General features: G+C 43.8%; 2 protein-coding genes across 3 annotated transcripts in view; one reads left to right on the top strand and one right to left on the bottom strand.

Moving 5' to 3' along the window:
• The first annotated feature begins 599 nt into the window (after positions 1 to 599).
• On the top strand, positions 600 to 8,224 carry LOC109643283 (prolyl endopeptidase-like). The gene is made up of 15 exons (XM_020108347.2): positions 600 to 863; positions 1,742 to 1,816; positions 2,389 to 2,522; positions 2,606 to 2,736; positions 2,844 to 3,053; positions 3,158 to 3,279; positions 3,497 to 3,602; positions 4,375 to 4,566; positions 5,617 to 5,814; positions 6,054 to 6,157; positions 6,312 to 6,448; positions 6,544 to 6,638; positions 7,026 to 7,157; positions 7,355 to 7,511; positions 7,624 to 8,224. Exons 1-15 carry the CDS (start codon positions 822 to 824, stop codon positions 7,916 to 7,918), a joined length of 2,130 nt encoding a protein of 709 aa, XP_019963906.2. The 5' UTR covers positions 600 to 821; the 3' UTR covers positions 7,919 to 8,224.
• Positions 8,225 to 13,247: 5,023 nt separating this feature from the next.
• Positions 13,248 to 16,694, bottom strand: part of LOC109643284 (ephrin type-A receptor 7-like) — a 127,270-nt gene continuing 123,823 nt past the window's right edge. For both annotated transcript variants that reach the window (XM_069516445.1, XM_069516446.1), the window contains one exon: positions 13,248 to 15,945. In XM_069516445.1, the coding sequence (XP_069372546.1) occupies positions 15,831 to 15,945 (115 nt within the window). In that variant the 3' untranslated portion in view covers positions 13,248 to 15,830. The remainder of the gene's footprint in view (positions 15,946 to 16,694) is intronic.

Genomic DNA, 16,694 nt, shown 5'->3' with positions numbered 1-16,694 from the left:
GGCTTGGTGGAGGTACATGTACTCTATGTGTACCATTCAGAGTATTTCTGGAGTGGCTGTGGCTCAGGGGGTAGAGTGGGTGGTTCACTATCCAGATCCCAGCGCAGTCTTAGATCGGGGGTCGACAATTCATAACACAAACACTCCCAAAAGCACAATAAATAAAAAAGTGCATCCATCCTGCGTGCATAACAAATGATCAAAATGGTTTTTCTTTCTTTTAACATATCGTCACAAGTATAAATCCACAGTGCAGTCACCATGTATTTAACCACAAATAAAATATATAAGCTACCAAAACTAAAAACACCCTCGTGCTGGCACACGCCCCAAACTCCATGTCTGCACGTTAATCAACACAGAAAGTCCCTTCACTTCTTCTCTCGCTCTTACTTTCTCTTTCTTTCACTTCTACCGCGGAGCACAGAGCTCGGTGTGGAATCTGGATCTGATAGAGAAAAACTTCTGTGGAAGTTGAAGTTGCACATGACAGCACACGTACTCTCTGTCGCCAGGGGATGTTTCAAGTTGTGCAAAAGACTCCTCGTGCACGTACGGGCGCGAAGACACGTACACTGGCCGTGCGCGTGGCTGCCACATCATTTCCTGTGTGTAGAACAAAACACCGCTGTGTGTGTGTGTGTGTGTGTGTGTGTGTGTGTGTGTGTGTGTGTGTGTGTGTGTGTGTGTGTGTGTGTGTGTGAGAGAGAGAGAGAGTTTAGCTTTCACTTTCACTTCACGGCTCCGTTGAAGCTCGTCGACCAGAGCGTTCGAATAAAGATAAAACAAAGAAGTGACACGGTTGAGTTTTATTCAGGAAAATGGCTTTTAAGTATCCGTGCGCCCGCAGAGAAGAGGACAAGGTCAGTGTGCGATCCTGCTGCTGTTTTCTGTGTCTGGTTCCTCACGGGGTTTGTTGGTGAAATCCTCACAAGACCAGGAAGAGATAGAGAGAGAAAGTCATGTGGGGGGGAGGAGTGGACAAGCGAGGGGGGAATGAAAGAATCAAAAACAAAAGTTCAAACTAAGCAAGAGAAAAAGTTATTCAAGAGTCAGTCACATGGAAAAGTTTCGACCTGAATGTGTGCAGCATTTGTCCTGCAGCTCTGGTGTAACTGCAACAACATCTGTGTAATGTTCATTTCCTTCTTTCCACTGATGTTTGAAAACAAAGAAAACCAGAAGAATTCCAGATCAGTATTAGAAATGTGTTTTCCAGTTTGGTTCATCGCTGGTGCATCAGTTGCAGTCGTCTTACAAAGGGAAATGAGTCAAAATGAGAATACGTCTAAAAGACACACACACAACCGATAAATGCACATTTTAGTCCCATTTCTTTCTTTCCCATTGTTTAATGTATATACTTGCAAATAGTTCTCAAGCAAGAGTTCGTTTTTAAATCTTTACTGAACAAGATCCACCATGTTCCTCCCTTGGCTCCTGTCCAAGCGTTCTGCAGCATTCCATGGAAATCAGTTTTATAGCTTTGGAGAAATTCTGCAGAAACTAAAAATAAACTACAATGAAGGACATAACAATACCAGTTTGACCAGATGCATCAAGACAAGACAACCATGCCAAAGATGACATTGCACTCAACCGAATTCTCATGCCAAATGCGAATGAACCAAACAATTGATGGTTGAAAGTGTTGATGCTTGTCAGTTCCAAGGAAAGAAAATAATTCTTTCTAACAAGCCAATCCAGATATACAATTTGGCCTTTTGCCTGTGTTCAACAGGTGGACGACTACCATGGAACTAAGATCTGTGATCCCTACGCCTGGCTGGAAGACTGTGACAGTGCAGAGACAAAGGTACGGTGTGGTGAGCAGAGCACACCTGCAGGAAACGTTTCATGCAACTTTTACAACATTCTGATATCAGCTGATTTATAAATGTCTCCGTTCAAATTAGGCTGTATTTGTGTTTTCATATATAATTATCTATAATCAGTTTAATGTAAAAATATCGAGAGTTTTATATCTACCCCTATATGTTGTCTGCAGTGGACCCCAACAATCCATATCAATTGATTCTGTTTGGTAAACCTGAGGAATGTTTTGTCTCTCACGTGGTCAACATGTTTTCTTCAGGAGGGTTCCATCCTGTTCCTGGCATTGACATAAGATGTGCTAGATAATAAAAAGAACAATCACTCTTCCTTCCTTGTGAATACCAATCAGAAGTTCGGCCATTTTCCTCTCATTGAACCTGTGTCTTAAAGTTCCACTGTGTCATATTTAGGTGAAAGTGATATTTCTTTAATGGTCCCTTTATATTTAAATACTTTATATTTACATCGGTAGTGAGTGTTTTACAGTAGCCCAGACTGGACAAACTAAACATATTTTGAGTTCCCATCCTTCACTGTTCGTTTGTATTTCAGGCCTTTGTGGAGGAGCAGAACAAAGTGACGATGCCGTACCTGGAGCAGTGCGCTGTCCGGCCTCGGTTCCACCAGCGCCTCACTGAGCTCTACGACTATCCCAAATACAGCTGCCCTTACAAAAGAGGGAAGAGGTATGGGTTGAAACTTCAGAAAGGGCAGGCATTGCACAGGCTAAAAAAACCCCATTACACTTTATTTCCTCTTTTATTTTTAGGTATTTCTACTTTCATAACAAAGGCCTCCAGAACCAGGATGTGCTGTACGTGCAGGACTCTCTGGATGCGCCTGCCACCGTCTTCTTTGACCCGAATAAACTCTCTGAAGACGGCACTGTGGCACTGAAGAGTGAGACCAACTGCAGAGCAACTCTTATTTAGTAGAAATAGAGAAATAAACTACAGAAACCTAATGACGTCCTTCTTTTTTCTCTCTCTCTCTCTCTCTTCACCCAGTGGGCCGTCTGTCGGAGGAGTGTGAATACTTTGCGTATGGTTTGAGCAGCAGTGGCTCAGACTGGGTGACGGTGCATTTCATGAAGGCTGATGACCTCACCCTACTGCCTGATGTCCTGGAGAGGGTTAAATTCAGCTGCCTGGCCTGGACTCATGATGCAAAGGGCGTCTTTTACAACTCCTACCCGCCTCAGGAAGGCAAAACAGACGGTAAAGAGGAAACGCCGTGCACACAAGCACCACTACGACAATTCAATGCAAACGTCTATAGAATACACATTCAAGATGTATAACTGCTCTGTGTTTCGCTTAAGGCACCGAAACCACCAGCAACATCAATCAGAAGCTCTACTTCCACGTTATCGGCAACAAGCAGTCAGAGGACATTTTGGTTGCAGAGTTCCCTGAGCATCCAAAGTGGCACAGCTCAGTAACCGTAAGTCTGAAGCATAGACCGTGTATAAAAAAGGTAAAGCCAAAGCCCCTTGATCACCCCCTGGTGGCCAGTGTAGGTCATTAACCCTGCCTCCTCCATCTACGTGGATGAGACATTGGCCAAAGCATCATGTTCATCAGTCGGACCTGTTAGAAGTTTAAAACTCGTTACGGCAACAGCTACATTGACATAATTGCTCTTATCTGCCTCCTACCAGGTATCAGACGATGGCAGATACGCCGTCATGTCCATCACTGAAGGCTGCGAGCCGGTCAACCAGCTGTGGTACTGCGACCTCCAGCAGCTCCCCAACGGCATCACAGGTCAGTGTTTCTGTGTCCGACCTCACGTGTGATCTGAGCGCTCTATGAACACAAGTGGAAATGTGTCTCGCAGAAGTAGCATCACTTGAACAGTAAGAAACTTGACGTCTGCTTCAGCCGTTTTGTTCTGTACCCAGGTAAAGGGATGATGAATGGATTTTACATAAAGTTTTTTGTCAAGGTTAAAATTCAGTCATGTATTTATAGAAGTGATTTGCTGGTGGACAACAAAGGAACGTCTATAGTCTCACTCACGAACACACCAAGCTGTAAATGCTGTCATCAGCAGCTCCAGGACAAATCACAACATGTTCCTTAAAATGTCCATCATGATTTTACCGTCTGCAGTTGGCAGAAGTCGTCTTACCACAGGTACTTTCAGATGTAGCTGTGTGTATTCCCGTGATGTGCACCTGTCACTCGAGAGAGGTTGTACATGCCGCTACTGATTTAATTAAACTCTGTGGGAAACAAACCTCTCAAGCTTTTAGATAACTTTACATCTTTGCAGCTCCAAACAAATGTGCTGCGTCAGCAGAAGAGGAATTCATGCGAATGTCACTGACTTAACGATTACTCCACCAGACTGGATTTCAAAATTCGCCCTGTGGCAGGTTTTCTGGTGTAAAATTCGTTGTCTTACACAAGCAAACGTTTTGAAACTCTCTGTGCAAGAGTTCTGCGAAAATATGTTTTTGTAAACAGTGAGAAAATCACGCAGTGCAACTTTTATAACTGAGTTTTGTGTGGTTTTCTTCATCGTCTCCTCCAGGGCTGCTGCCATGGGTGAAACTCGTGGACAACTTCGAGGCTCAGTACTCTTATGTGACTAATGAGGGAACCGTTTTCACGTTCCGCTCAAACTTGGATGCTCCTCGATACTGTCTCATCAACATAGACATTCAGAAACCAGAGAGGCAGCACTGGAAAACCCTCCTACCACAGCACAACAAGGATGTCCTAGGTAAGACTCTGTGGACCTTTAAAAAAAGGAATAGTTATAAGTAATATAAGTTCCCTACAGATGAATTGAAAGATGTCTGAGAGTTGATGGTTAATGACGTCTCAGGGCGTCTGCTGGTTTGTGGGAAAACTTTAGAAATACGTATAGGGCTTCACAGTTCCACAATTCAGTCCTTTAAAAATTACAAAACACGTTTTCAACGAACTTCTGTTGCGAATTATTTAATAAGAGTCTGACCACAGTAATTGGGAAGTTCTGAGTTTGAGGTCAAAGACGTTCGTCAGAGGGAAATCTACAAAAAGTGATATTCGGCTAATAAGCACTTTTTTAGTTATGATTCATTCCATTGATCGTAACTGTCACTAGAGAGCAGTTCAACAAACAGCGGTGAAAATCCACCTTTACACACACACACGCACACAAACGTCAGTAAAAATGGAGGAAAATAACTTGAATGAACGGAAAAACACTACATCTATAAACTAACCATATACATGTAATAAATGCTATAAGCATATATTATATTTGTGTAGAAATACTACGGGTTATTTATTCATCTCTTCATTAGTGCAGGGTTGTGTTTAAGAGAAAATAATTGACAGGCAGAATAAAATACAGTTGCAAAAATATAAATGAAAGAAAATTCATTTGTTGAAAATTATTAGAATTTGACAAGTAAAAACTTTTTTATAAATGTTTCATAAAGTGTTATATACTGTTTATAGTCTGATATTTAACACAGTCACAGAGAATGCAGCGTCTGTTGCACCACTGCCACCTACTGACCGATAGTCTGACATCATTACATCACACTGACAGCGTGTTAGTCTGCCCCCTGCTGGTTGTTGTTGATGTCATAAGGATCCACTCTGCACCTGCACTCTGTTCTAGACGGTTGCACCTGAATTCACCAAACTGATTTCTATCTATCTATCCCATCCATCCATCCATCCATCTACTATCTATCAAAGAACAACAAACAGTAAACAGTTTCAGAACCAGCTCCATCATGTTCTCTTCTGATCACTTCCTCCATGTGTCCCTCTGCAGGCTTCGTCTCCTGTGTGAACCAGCACCACCTGCTGGTCAACTACCTCCACGACGTGAAGGACATCCTGCAGGTGTACGAGTTGTCCACAGCTCAGCTCGTCAGGGACCTGCCGCTGGACGTGGGCACGGTGGCTGGACTGAGCTGCAAGAAGAAGCACTCTGACTTCTTCTACAAGTTCACCTCCTTCACTACGCCAGGTAACTCTGTCCCTCAATATATCAATAATACTAAGTTAAATGTAAAATGCCATCAATTGTTATTCCCATATATAAATAACAAGCAATGAAATATTATCATTATTTTAAATGGTTTCAGTAAAACCCACAAAATGTACAGGTTATATAATTTAAAATGTCTTACGTCAACAGTCATTGATTCAAATATACAGATTCAAGTGCGTAAACACACTGTAGCCTCTGACCTCTGTGGTTCCCAGGTATCATTTACCACTGTGACCTGAGTCAGTCCAACCCGGAGCCCAAAGTGTTCAGGGAGGTGGAGGTCAAAGGCATCAAGCAGGAGGATTATCAGACCACACAGGTAACCTCCTCCTGTTTATTCTCTTACCTTCTGTAGCCCACGTCTCCAGCTTCACTTTAGACCAGAGAAATAGACAAATACAAGATTAGACAAATATATTTAAACATTTTGTGAAGGCTGGGATTCACATGTGTGATTCTGATTTATTTTTCAGGTATTTTATCCCAGTAAAGATGGAACCAAGATCCCCATGTTCCTGGTTCATGCCAAGGGCCTTAAGAAAGATGGAACTCATCCTGTTTTCCTTTATGGATACGGAGGATTTGAAGCTTCCATACAACCGTACTACAAGTAAGTTCAACCGATCAGTCAGAAATCTTTTTCATTTATAATATTATTACAAAATGTTTTTTAAACTTGCCTTCTGTGTATTATGCTTGTTTCAGTGTCGCTTACCTGCTGTATGTGAGACACCTGGGGGGGATTCTGGCTGTGGCCAACATCAGAGGGGGTGGAGAGTACGGCCTCACCTGGCACAAAGGTACGAGCACAGGACGACTGAACACAGAAACACACATGTCACCGAGGAGGCTGAGATGGATGGAGAGGAAATTTCTCTGGGAACTAGGAACCTTTGCAGGAACTCTTTGTTTCCACTGCAGGAACCAGGGTCGAAATTAACTTACAGCAAAACTGTTTTACCCCCAAATAAGTCCGGTACTTGAAGAAAGTACAGAAACCTTGGGGCGATTACCAGTGTTCAATATCTCATAAAATTTGTTCCCTGACCTAAAGTTGAGCATTTCACATGTTTTAGACACCTTTAGTTATTTATGCTAAATACTCAACATTTTTTTTATCCTTGAATGTGAGTTTTCTATCATTAACTCCAGGTTGACTTGTGTTATCCTGTACCGTGTGTTTGCAGCTGGATCCTTAGGGAACAAGCAGAACTGCTTTGACGACTTCCAGTGGGCAGCAGAGTATCTGATCCAGGAGAAGTTCACCAGCTCCAGTCGCATCACCATCAACGGAGCCTCTAACGGAGGGCTGCTGGTGGGTAAGTACAGGACCAGTGTGTGTGTGTGTGTTATGTATTTATTTATTTAGTGGATAATTAAAGGCTAAAATGTGGCAGTGATACTCTATGCAATATATATGGTGCACCCAGATTTATAGGGTTAAACAGAGCTTAATCACATCACTGTGTAAAGACAATGTCTCTGTGTTCATTAATAAACTATTGAATCTTCACAGCTGCATGTGTGAACCAGCGTCCGGAGCTTTACGGCTGTGCTGTGGCGGAAGTGGGGGTGATGGACATGCTGAAGTTCCACAAATTCACCATTGGCCACGCCTGGACCACCGACTACGGCTGTGCTGACGACCCGGAGCAGTTCAAGTGGCTCATCAAGTACGAAACACACACAACCACAACACGTCCGATACAGAAGAGCGAGAGAGTTAGAGGTGTGGATCATTAAAGAATCTATCCATCTATCTCGTCTTTCTCCCCCTCTCTTCAGGTACTCCCCTCTTCATAATCTCCCTCAGTCACCTTACTCTGGACCCCCGTACCCCGCTGTCCTGCTGCTGACCGCGGATCACGATGACCGGGTGGTGCCCCTGCACACGCTGAAGTACTGCGCGGCCCTGCAGCACGGCGTGGGTTGCAGCCCGGTGCAGCGGCAGCCTCTGATGGTCAGGGTGGACACCCGCAGCGGGCACGGTGCAGGGAAACCCACCGACAAGGCCATCCTGGAGGACACGCACATCTTTTCCTTCATTGCAGAGACCCTGGGTCTCAGCTGGAAGGAGTGAGGAGGAGAACATGACGGTTACACTGGGAGGGAGATGTTTAAACCAATAATAATGATTCTATTATTGTTGACAGTCAGAAGAGTGAAATAGAAAATGCTGCAAAAAGTTTACAATTAAATAAAATATATAATATTGACAAAAAAACGGGATGAACAACTATACTGTAAAATCTGAGATACTCACCATGGTGGCTTTTTGAAACAGCTCTTAATATAGATCAATCAAATGCACTTAAGTTTGAAATTTCTTTGAAAGCTTTTTGTTCATTTTCAGAAGGTTTCAATAAAACCTCTATTTGCACTATGATTTCTGCTGTCGTTATATTTTAACCTGTAGTATCCACAATGCAAATAGTGTCTGCTGGAGTAAATGTAACAGAAAACAATGAACCTCAGTGGAGGAGAGTTACGTTGAGTAGCATCGATTAATTTAAATAAATTAAAACAAAATGTATTTGAATAATTGTAGTTTTCACATTTACCATTAGGTGGCAGTATGCAACTGTAAAAATCCACCCTTTTCTCTCAACTGTCTTCACCTGAAAGTCGAAGACTGGGTTTAGTTTGACTCTGCCTTGACAGGGACTTTAGATCTAACAATAAAATATTGACAGATAGTTGTTTAGGAGGGGGGTGGGGCGTCAAAAATGGCTGACAAGAGGTCATTTGGATCTTAATTAAGCAGCAGAAGAAGAACACTAACGAGTAATGACCCATATTTGAGAGGAATGGATTTGTGCCCTTGTGAAGGTTAAAGTTGAGGTTGACAGAGACGGGGGGAGAGATGTGCAAATGTTTGGAGACACTTGAGAGATCGAGGACGACAATAGACGGAGGATGTACGTCGAGGGGACACGCAGAACTACAGAGGGAGCGTGAGAGTGCACTTCTGGAGAGTATGGAGGCGTTTAAAACCGTCATAAAGAAAGAGATCGAGTCGACCAGAGAGCGAGAGAAGTTGTCCGTTCGGTCACTCAAAGTTTAATCTCGGCTCAGCGGGAAGTTCTGATTTGGTCAGACTGAACCCGAGGCCTTATCCGAGTACCTCTCAGTGGAGCGATAGAGCGGGAAAAAGAGAGGAGACGGGGGGGGGGGGGCAGAGATGGCAGCAGGGAGAGGGATTTGCACACAATGACTCTTTGCCATCGGGGGGAAAAAGTGGCTGAATGAAGCAGAGGAAGACAAAGCCAGTAATAAGCTGTACAGATGAGGGGGGGGGGGGGGGCTTTGAGATCATGCAGCAGAAAAAAGCTGTGATGCTTTTCTTCCCAGGAATGTCCCAGAGGAGTGGACGAGCTCGTGCTGCTTCGTTTCCTTCCCTCACCTCCCCCAGGTCACCTCTTGAGCCCCCCTTATCCTCCCTCTCCGTGCACACACACACAGACACACACACATATAGAAACACACACGGCCTTCACGTTCCTCTTTTCTCCGGAGAAACACAAGCTTCCTACCTACTGAACCTCTGCTTCTCCCCACCGTCTCCTGTCCTCCGTTTGTTTACTTTACTCCCTCCATAATGCAGGGATTAATTTCTGAAAGCCGATTTGAGCGGCGGCACGCTCTGGCAAAGAGCGGAGAGCAGAACTTTTGTACTCGGGGAAGTTTCCCCTTCACACTAGCTTAGAGGTGGACCGCTCTCCCCTTTATGCCGCTCACTTTAATCTCCACACAGAGCGCAGGGAGCGAGGGAGCGAGGGATGGAGAGGAGGACAAGAAGGAGAGAGGGCTCTCGACACACGGCTGCGAATCACTAATGTCTTTACAGAGGTGTCGTCTGCTTCCCCATGTGCCTCCTTGAATCCTCTTCCACCACCTCTCTTTCTTTCTCTCTTTACTTTATACAACATGTTTTTCTTCTTTGTTTTTCAACTGCAAACGTTTCTTGTTATAAGGTTTGATCTTACAGCGATTAAAGGAACAAAGCAGATACACAATGCCCACGGCCGAGTGTGAAAGAAGAATAATTTAGCTGTTTTACCACCAACTGATTTATTGTTAAGTTTGCTGCAATGAGAGAGAAAATGCTCATTTAAGCAAAGGTGAAGTATAATTTTCAAATGTCACTATTTGCTCAACCAGTGGTTTGAAATCCAAATATATTTAACGGCAGTTATTTAGTTTATTATAATAATAAATCACTTCAAATCAAGAACATAGGACAGGATGGTGACCTTGTACGTTTGAAGGTCTTCTGCACAATTTAAGTTACCAACCTCCTTCAGATGTTAGCAGGTGTTAGCGGCCACCAGCGGATGTTGGGGACGTAATGTCAGTTGTGCACCTTAGCGCCATCAAGTGTTTTGGTCTTGAAATCAACGACACCGAACTAAATATTGATAATAAATGTTTTTTTATAGCACTTTTCAAGAACAAAAAGCAAAGAACCTGGAATAAAATAGTTTTTGTTTCATAATCAACTCAAACATTTCATCAAAATGTTCCATCGTTGGACTCATCTATTCATCGACCTCTGACTATGTGAAGTTTCTTTCCAACAGGAAATGCACCACTTGTTGAATTGCTTACACCTCAGGGCCCCACTTGCGTGTGTGTGTTGTAATTTGCTGAATTATTTACAGGCCTTAAACACCGACCAGCCACACTGATGGGTGAGAGTGAAAAACATTGATTATCTTGTGATGCATGAGCCAGTGAGTGTGAGCAGGAGCAGCGGGGGAGTGTTTATGGATCTGAACGGATCTGCGATGGCTACACCACGTCAGAGCATCTTTAAACCACCTCTGGAGGAAGGACGACCGGCGAACCAGCATCAGGGTCACGGACGCCCGAGGGTCATGTTGTTGCGTGTGGGAGCGAATGCAATTTCACAGACAATCTTCCTTTGCCTCATGGGGCTGGGAGCTGTAGACCAATCAGAGGGCTCATGCTGATCTCTGTCCACTGCTGAAAGCTACTGCAGTGGACACGTGAGCGTCACGACTAAAGTAACGAGCGATGGAAGATGGTCTGGTCTGATTATTCACATTTTCTTTTATGTCAAGTGGACGACCGGGTGCGTGTGTCGTTCAGATGTGGCAGCAAGATGCACCATGGGAAGAAGACAGGTCTGCTCTGGGCAGCGTTGGGTTGTGACGTTCACTTTGTCATGTACCTAAACATTGTTGAAAACCAATTACATCTCTTCTTGGTCTTCTGGGATGGCAGTGGTCTCCTTCAGCAGGAAAACACACTCTAGGTTCCAAGGAGGTTCCTGGTTCGAATCCCTGGTCGACCATGGGCCTGAGATGTTTTTGTTCGTCTGTTAGTAAATTAGCAGGATTACGCAAAAATTACAGGACAACTTTGCACAAAATGTTGTGATTTCTCAGAAATCATGGCACATTTCGGGGACTGATATTGTGTGTGAGAGAAATGTGATGCAGATGTGTATCCAGTGGATTTTAACGTGGTTTCAGAAGGGGGTTGTTTGCAGAGGTATGTGCCATGAGCCAAGCGATGGATTTCAGGTAGCACAATGTTTATTTTTGCGTTTTCGAAACACAGCCTCCTTCGATCTCATTTACAGTGAATAAACAAGCAGATCTGATTGAGGATTTGTGCGAGAACCATGAGAAGCCTAATAAAACACAACACCCCCCCCATCGCCACTGAGGAGAATTACTGTGGGATATGTTGTTTGCATACTAAGACATCATACTCAAGCTAATAGCATTTATTATGTGGGACCACAGAGGAATAGGAGGCAGATAGCAGTTGATTAGCCACGCTCATTGCTTCATTTAGCATGTGTGCAGCTGCTAAGACGGCTTGTGACCCAGAGCACGCAGGAGTCAAGAGTCAGGGCTGTTTATCATTTATATCATGTGGAGTACAGCCTGCAACATATTTTCGCCTATATTTTACTATCCATCATGTTCTCATAGAGTAATCTGCTGAGAATGACGCTTAACAGCTTTGCAATTAACGCACAAAATATTTGTTTGTAAATGTAAATCAATGCATCAACATGAATTTAGAGCTGCTGAGCGTCGAGCTCGGTTTGTAACTGAGCTTCTCTGTGTTTTTCCTCATCACATTTCATCGCTAACACAAGCTGGAACTCTACGACTTCGACCCCAAGCCTCCGATAATGAATTATCTAAATCCAGTGTTTCTGAAGCATGAGCTCAGACGCTGCTCTGTCAGGGTTCCACTAAGCAGCATCCGAAGGAGGTGATGTTTGATTGCGTGGGAGGTTTTGGAAAGCCGGAGCCAGCGATGGCACCGAGATGAAACTCATTAAGTCTCAAACTCCAATCCTTGACTCCAATAAGGCTGTAATATAAAAAGTATGGATCTCTGCTGCAACTGTACGAGATAAATAAATAAAAAACAGATCTCGCTCTCAGATGCAGGCCCATGGATCGTCAACACGCTCACACACACAGTTTTATGCACACACACTGACCCATGTGTAGCAGGCCCAGACGTGCGCACCGGCAAACTCACTTCTACACACCCACACAGTTGCCCACAGCAATCCCACGCAAAGTTAATTTGCATTTACAATCATTTCCCATATGCTCAGTGCTGGTGTGGGCGTTGTGTAATAAAGCAGTAAGTAATATAACCTGAGTCCAGGAGAGAGAGAGACAGAGCGACGTGATAAGTTTGGATGGTGGAGTCGTCGAGTGTAAGAGAAACTCAACCGAGTGGATACGGGGCATTAACCTCAGAACACAGATAAGTACGTGAGGCCCAGACCGCCTCAAGGTGCGAGAGTCCGGCGCTTCGTTTCTTTGCACCAGAAGTGAAGTTAAAGGGCGGACAGATAATTGGGAGAGTTCATCATTTAGAGCCTGTCCACCATTACTGCTGAGCGCCTCTGTGTCGCTACATCCTGTTTCCTCAGGCCTGACGCTGAAACCTGAGTTTAATCTGGGAAATGTGCTCATGCAGATTCTGGAGTTTTTGTTAAAAGAGACCTGTTTTTAGACGACTCCTGGTGGTGACAGTGAGTAGAATTGATTCAAAACTATTTTAACTTTACCCAAAACCAAACACACAAATGCATCAACACTATACTCAGCATTCACTGCATACTATATAAATACATGTAAAACAATGTACTCATGGGCACAGCAGGCAAAACGTATTAAAAACAAGAAAATCTGTAGCAAAAATAAAAAACAAATAAAAGCTAATATCATTTTATAGTGAGCGATGTCAATCGTTGGTTCTGCCTCAGCATGATGCCTCCGGGCCGGGTCAGGCCACAGGACTTCATCTACATCACAGGCCGTCCTCTCCCTTTTTTCCTGGGTATACTGGTTTCAGTTTCACACTTTCCATTCTTTCATTTCAGAAAAGACAAATTTAACATCGGCTTGTATTGTAATTTTTTAATAACACGTTTCTATATTGCAACAGCCATCAGATTTTCTTCTAACAAGTAAAAATCATCGAAAACTAACAAAAGAACAAAAAAGAACTTTTCAGTTTTATATTCCAAACACCAGTGTTTTCTTAGCTATGGCCCTAAAATTCAAACAAATAAAACCCTTACACAGTGAGCAAGATATTAAATCCAACACGTTCTTCAAACAAATTATAAAAATAGATTTCGCATTTTCAAATACATATTTACAGTATTAAACATAATGGTTACAGTAACAGAGGCGGGATAGAGGAGGGGGGGGGAGGATTCGAGTTTCATTCATCGTGGTGACGAGGTCGTCTGTTGTTTGTTCGTGATTGTGTGTGTGTTTGTGTGTGTGTGTGTGTGTGTGTGTGTGTTGTGTAAAGGGACCATCCGAGTGTTTTCCAGATATGTGTGTGTGATAACGTCTATAAGGACATATGACTAAAACTCATCTTGTACCAAATACAAACCAGACCATACAATATTCCGGCCAAAAATGTTCGTACGCTCGAGTGTGAAACCGTGAAAAATCTAACGATGCCCCGATAAACTTCTTCCTTCAAACCTCCTGTTTTTAAATAGGACAGAAAAGGCAAGGGGCCGATCACTGTACAGAGAGGATTCTGGGAGTTCGAGAGTGCAACCACATAGCGTGGCAGAGTGCGATAGAAACAGCAACACAAAACTATGATAATCCGACAGCAACAAAGAAAGAAAATAGCATCTCATTGACATTCTGTAATACTGTATCCATGCTACACACAGCAGATCCAATGATAGTGGACCTGGAAGAATACATAGAGATTAGCTGTGTCCCAATTCATTTGAAGACTAGTGACAAGGCCGCTCCATCGCGAACGATCCCCAAACTACGAAGGCTTCAGCGGGTGAATCCTCGATCCCAGGACTCCTTCACTGATGAGACCAAAATGTCAGACGCTCACACTTCTAAAAATTAACCGAACAACATTACGCAATTTAAAAAAACAAACAAGGAGCATTAAAAAAAACGTTCTTGTCGGGTCCAAGTGCTGCTCTGTTGCTAGGCAACAGCGGTAAGGACGGGACAAGCTGGTGACTCAAGTTCACGGGAAAATCATCCGTAGACCAAATCATTTCATTTCTGTTTCGGTCAACGCCTTCAACAGGAAGGTGCGTCATTGAATTGGGACACAGCTGCTGTGTGCAGACCAAAAATCCTCACTTCCTGTAAAAACAACTGATCTGTTCACGCTCATCATGTAACAAATCAAACGACAAATCAAACAGAAAAACGGAAACGACGAGACATTGCTCAACATTATTTTTTAGTTAAATACTTTAAGTTAAATAAACCTTCTCAGCCTCTGGTTCTGCAGAGGTTTGCGTCAGAGTCCGTAAACATAAATAAATACGGATAAATAACTGAATCGATGCCATCTTCCAGAGTTGGCCTGAGTTCTGTACAGAGGATTAAACTTGGGGGGGGGGGGGGGGGGATTAAACTGCTGAGATGAAATCCAGTGGGCCAACGGAGGAATTAGAAGAAAGAACGAATGGAGAGCACAGAGGAGGAGAGAAAGACAGAGGGAATAAAGAAATGTTGCGAAAGAGAAGCGAACGTAAAACGAATGAACGAACAATCAAACTCATTTTATACCTTTTGCTTTACAACTGGATCTTGCAGCGTTTGTGGCCCACAACTTACTGTCGCTCTGTTCATCCGGTAATCACACTTTAAATACTGTACGTGGCTCTATTCAGAACGCTCAACCTGTTTTTGTGCGTCCAACTCTTCTAAACTTAACACGGGACAGCTCGGTCTTCTCAAGCCGCCGCTCTGAAAACACAGGTAACGTTCCAGCCACGTTGAATATTCAGAAATGTCCCTTTAATCGCATGATTCCGCGTCATCATCGTAAATGAGTCTGATGTGAGTTTAGCTGTGCCACGTCTGAGGACAGAGTCATCTCATCCAAGGTCTGTAAAACAGTAGATATATTGTTTTCGGGTGAATCGATGTCGTGTGTAAAGGGAAACTTCCACCCCCCCTTAAAATTGTGTTCCTATGACAACTGGTGCGTTTGCAGCGTAATAAATCTCTGCCTCCTGCCGAGGTCAGGTCCGGACCAGAGCCCCCGTCCCGCTGGAGACGGCATCTCGTTTGATTCTTACGCACTGATCCGCAACCGGCGAGACAGAGCCGACACAGTTATTGAAGGTCAAAGTGCAGATAGAGGTCACACACGAAAAAAAGTCACATGACATCACTCCTCTGCTGCCCATTCCTCATACCGGTCGTCTCCAGCAGGGGGGGGGGGGGGGTCGTTTACAAAAAAAGGAAGGAAGGTTATCAAGGAAGGCATGAGGAAGTGTGGGGAGGAGGAGTAAATAGAGGAGTGCGGTTGGCTGAAAGATCTGCTCATCTTTCCCTAAGTTTGGAAGAGCGCTCTCTCTCTCGCTCTCTCTCCCTTTCTCTCTCTCTCTCTCTTCCTCTGCCTCCTCATCTGTCTGCAGCAGCAGCAGCAGCAGCAGCAGCAGCGTGAGACTCAGCGCGTCGGCCGCTCCGTCAGACCTGGACACCGCGGCCGTGCATTTGGATGACCTGGGCTCTGAGGGTCTGGATGGTGGCCAGTATCAGCTTCTGGTGCTCCAGGGAAGTGATGCCAAGGCTCAGGACGTCTCTGTGGACACACATCGAGATTTACACTGATTTATTGGACTTCTAATAATTTGATGCTCAGATTTGTTCAAGTTCATTTATTTTGCGGCTCATCGCTCAAACACTTGGCTCGTCGACGAGCCAAGAACTTTCGTCACGTTCTTCAAACTGAGGACCGCCCCCTGAAGCTGATTGATGAAATAGATTCACAGAGACTTCCAGCTACTGTCAGTAACTCAATGTCAGTGACAGTGTTTCACAGTTAAACAGATTCAGGACTGTCAGTCCGCTGCACATGTAAACACCACAGACTGTGTATAAAGATGGACGACGAGACAGCCCCCTGAAAGTGAAGCCAAATCATCCTGATTGCCCTCTGGTGGCTGGTTACAGTATAGGTCCTACATTCTGCCTCCTCCATGTTAGCAGATGGCACACAGACCAAACTACCAAACAGTCCAAACATCAAATAAATGTAGCTTCTGTCATTTAAAGGAGTTCATATCACACTGGGGTTTGTTCATGTGTTCATTTCTATGCTAAGTAACAATGGTGTCAGTTCACCAATTCAAGCACGACTCAGATATTAAAAGTCAGGATAAACTCCAGTCAACTTTGGAAACAAGAGTGAAGTAGCAAGTTTCACAGTGGAAAGTTTTTATATTAGTTGTTCTGTTAAATTTCATATGTGATGTTAATATAATGTAATGTTATAATGTCATCTCCATACATGCTCCTTGGTGATGTTGAACATTTACAGAGAATAAATCC

This window comes from Paralichthys olivaceus, chromosome 20 (genome assembly GCF_024713975.1).
Source record: "Paralichthys olivaceus isolate ysfri-2021 chromosome 20, ASM2471397v2, whole genome shotgun sequence".
Lineage (NCBI taxonomy): Eukaryota > Metazoa > Chordata > Actinopteri > Pleuronectiformes > Paralichthyidae > Paralichthys > Paralichthys olivaceus.
This window is presented reverse-complemented; position numbering and strand designations above follow the sequence as displayed.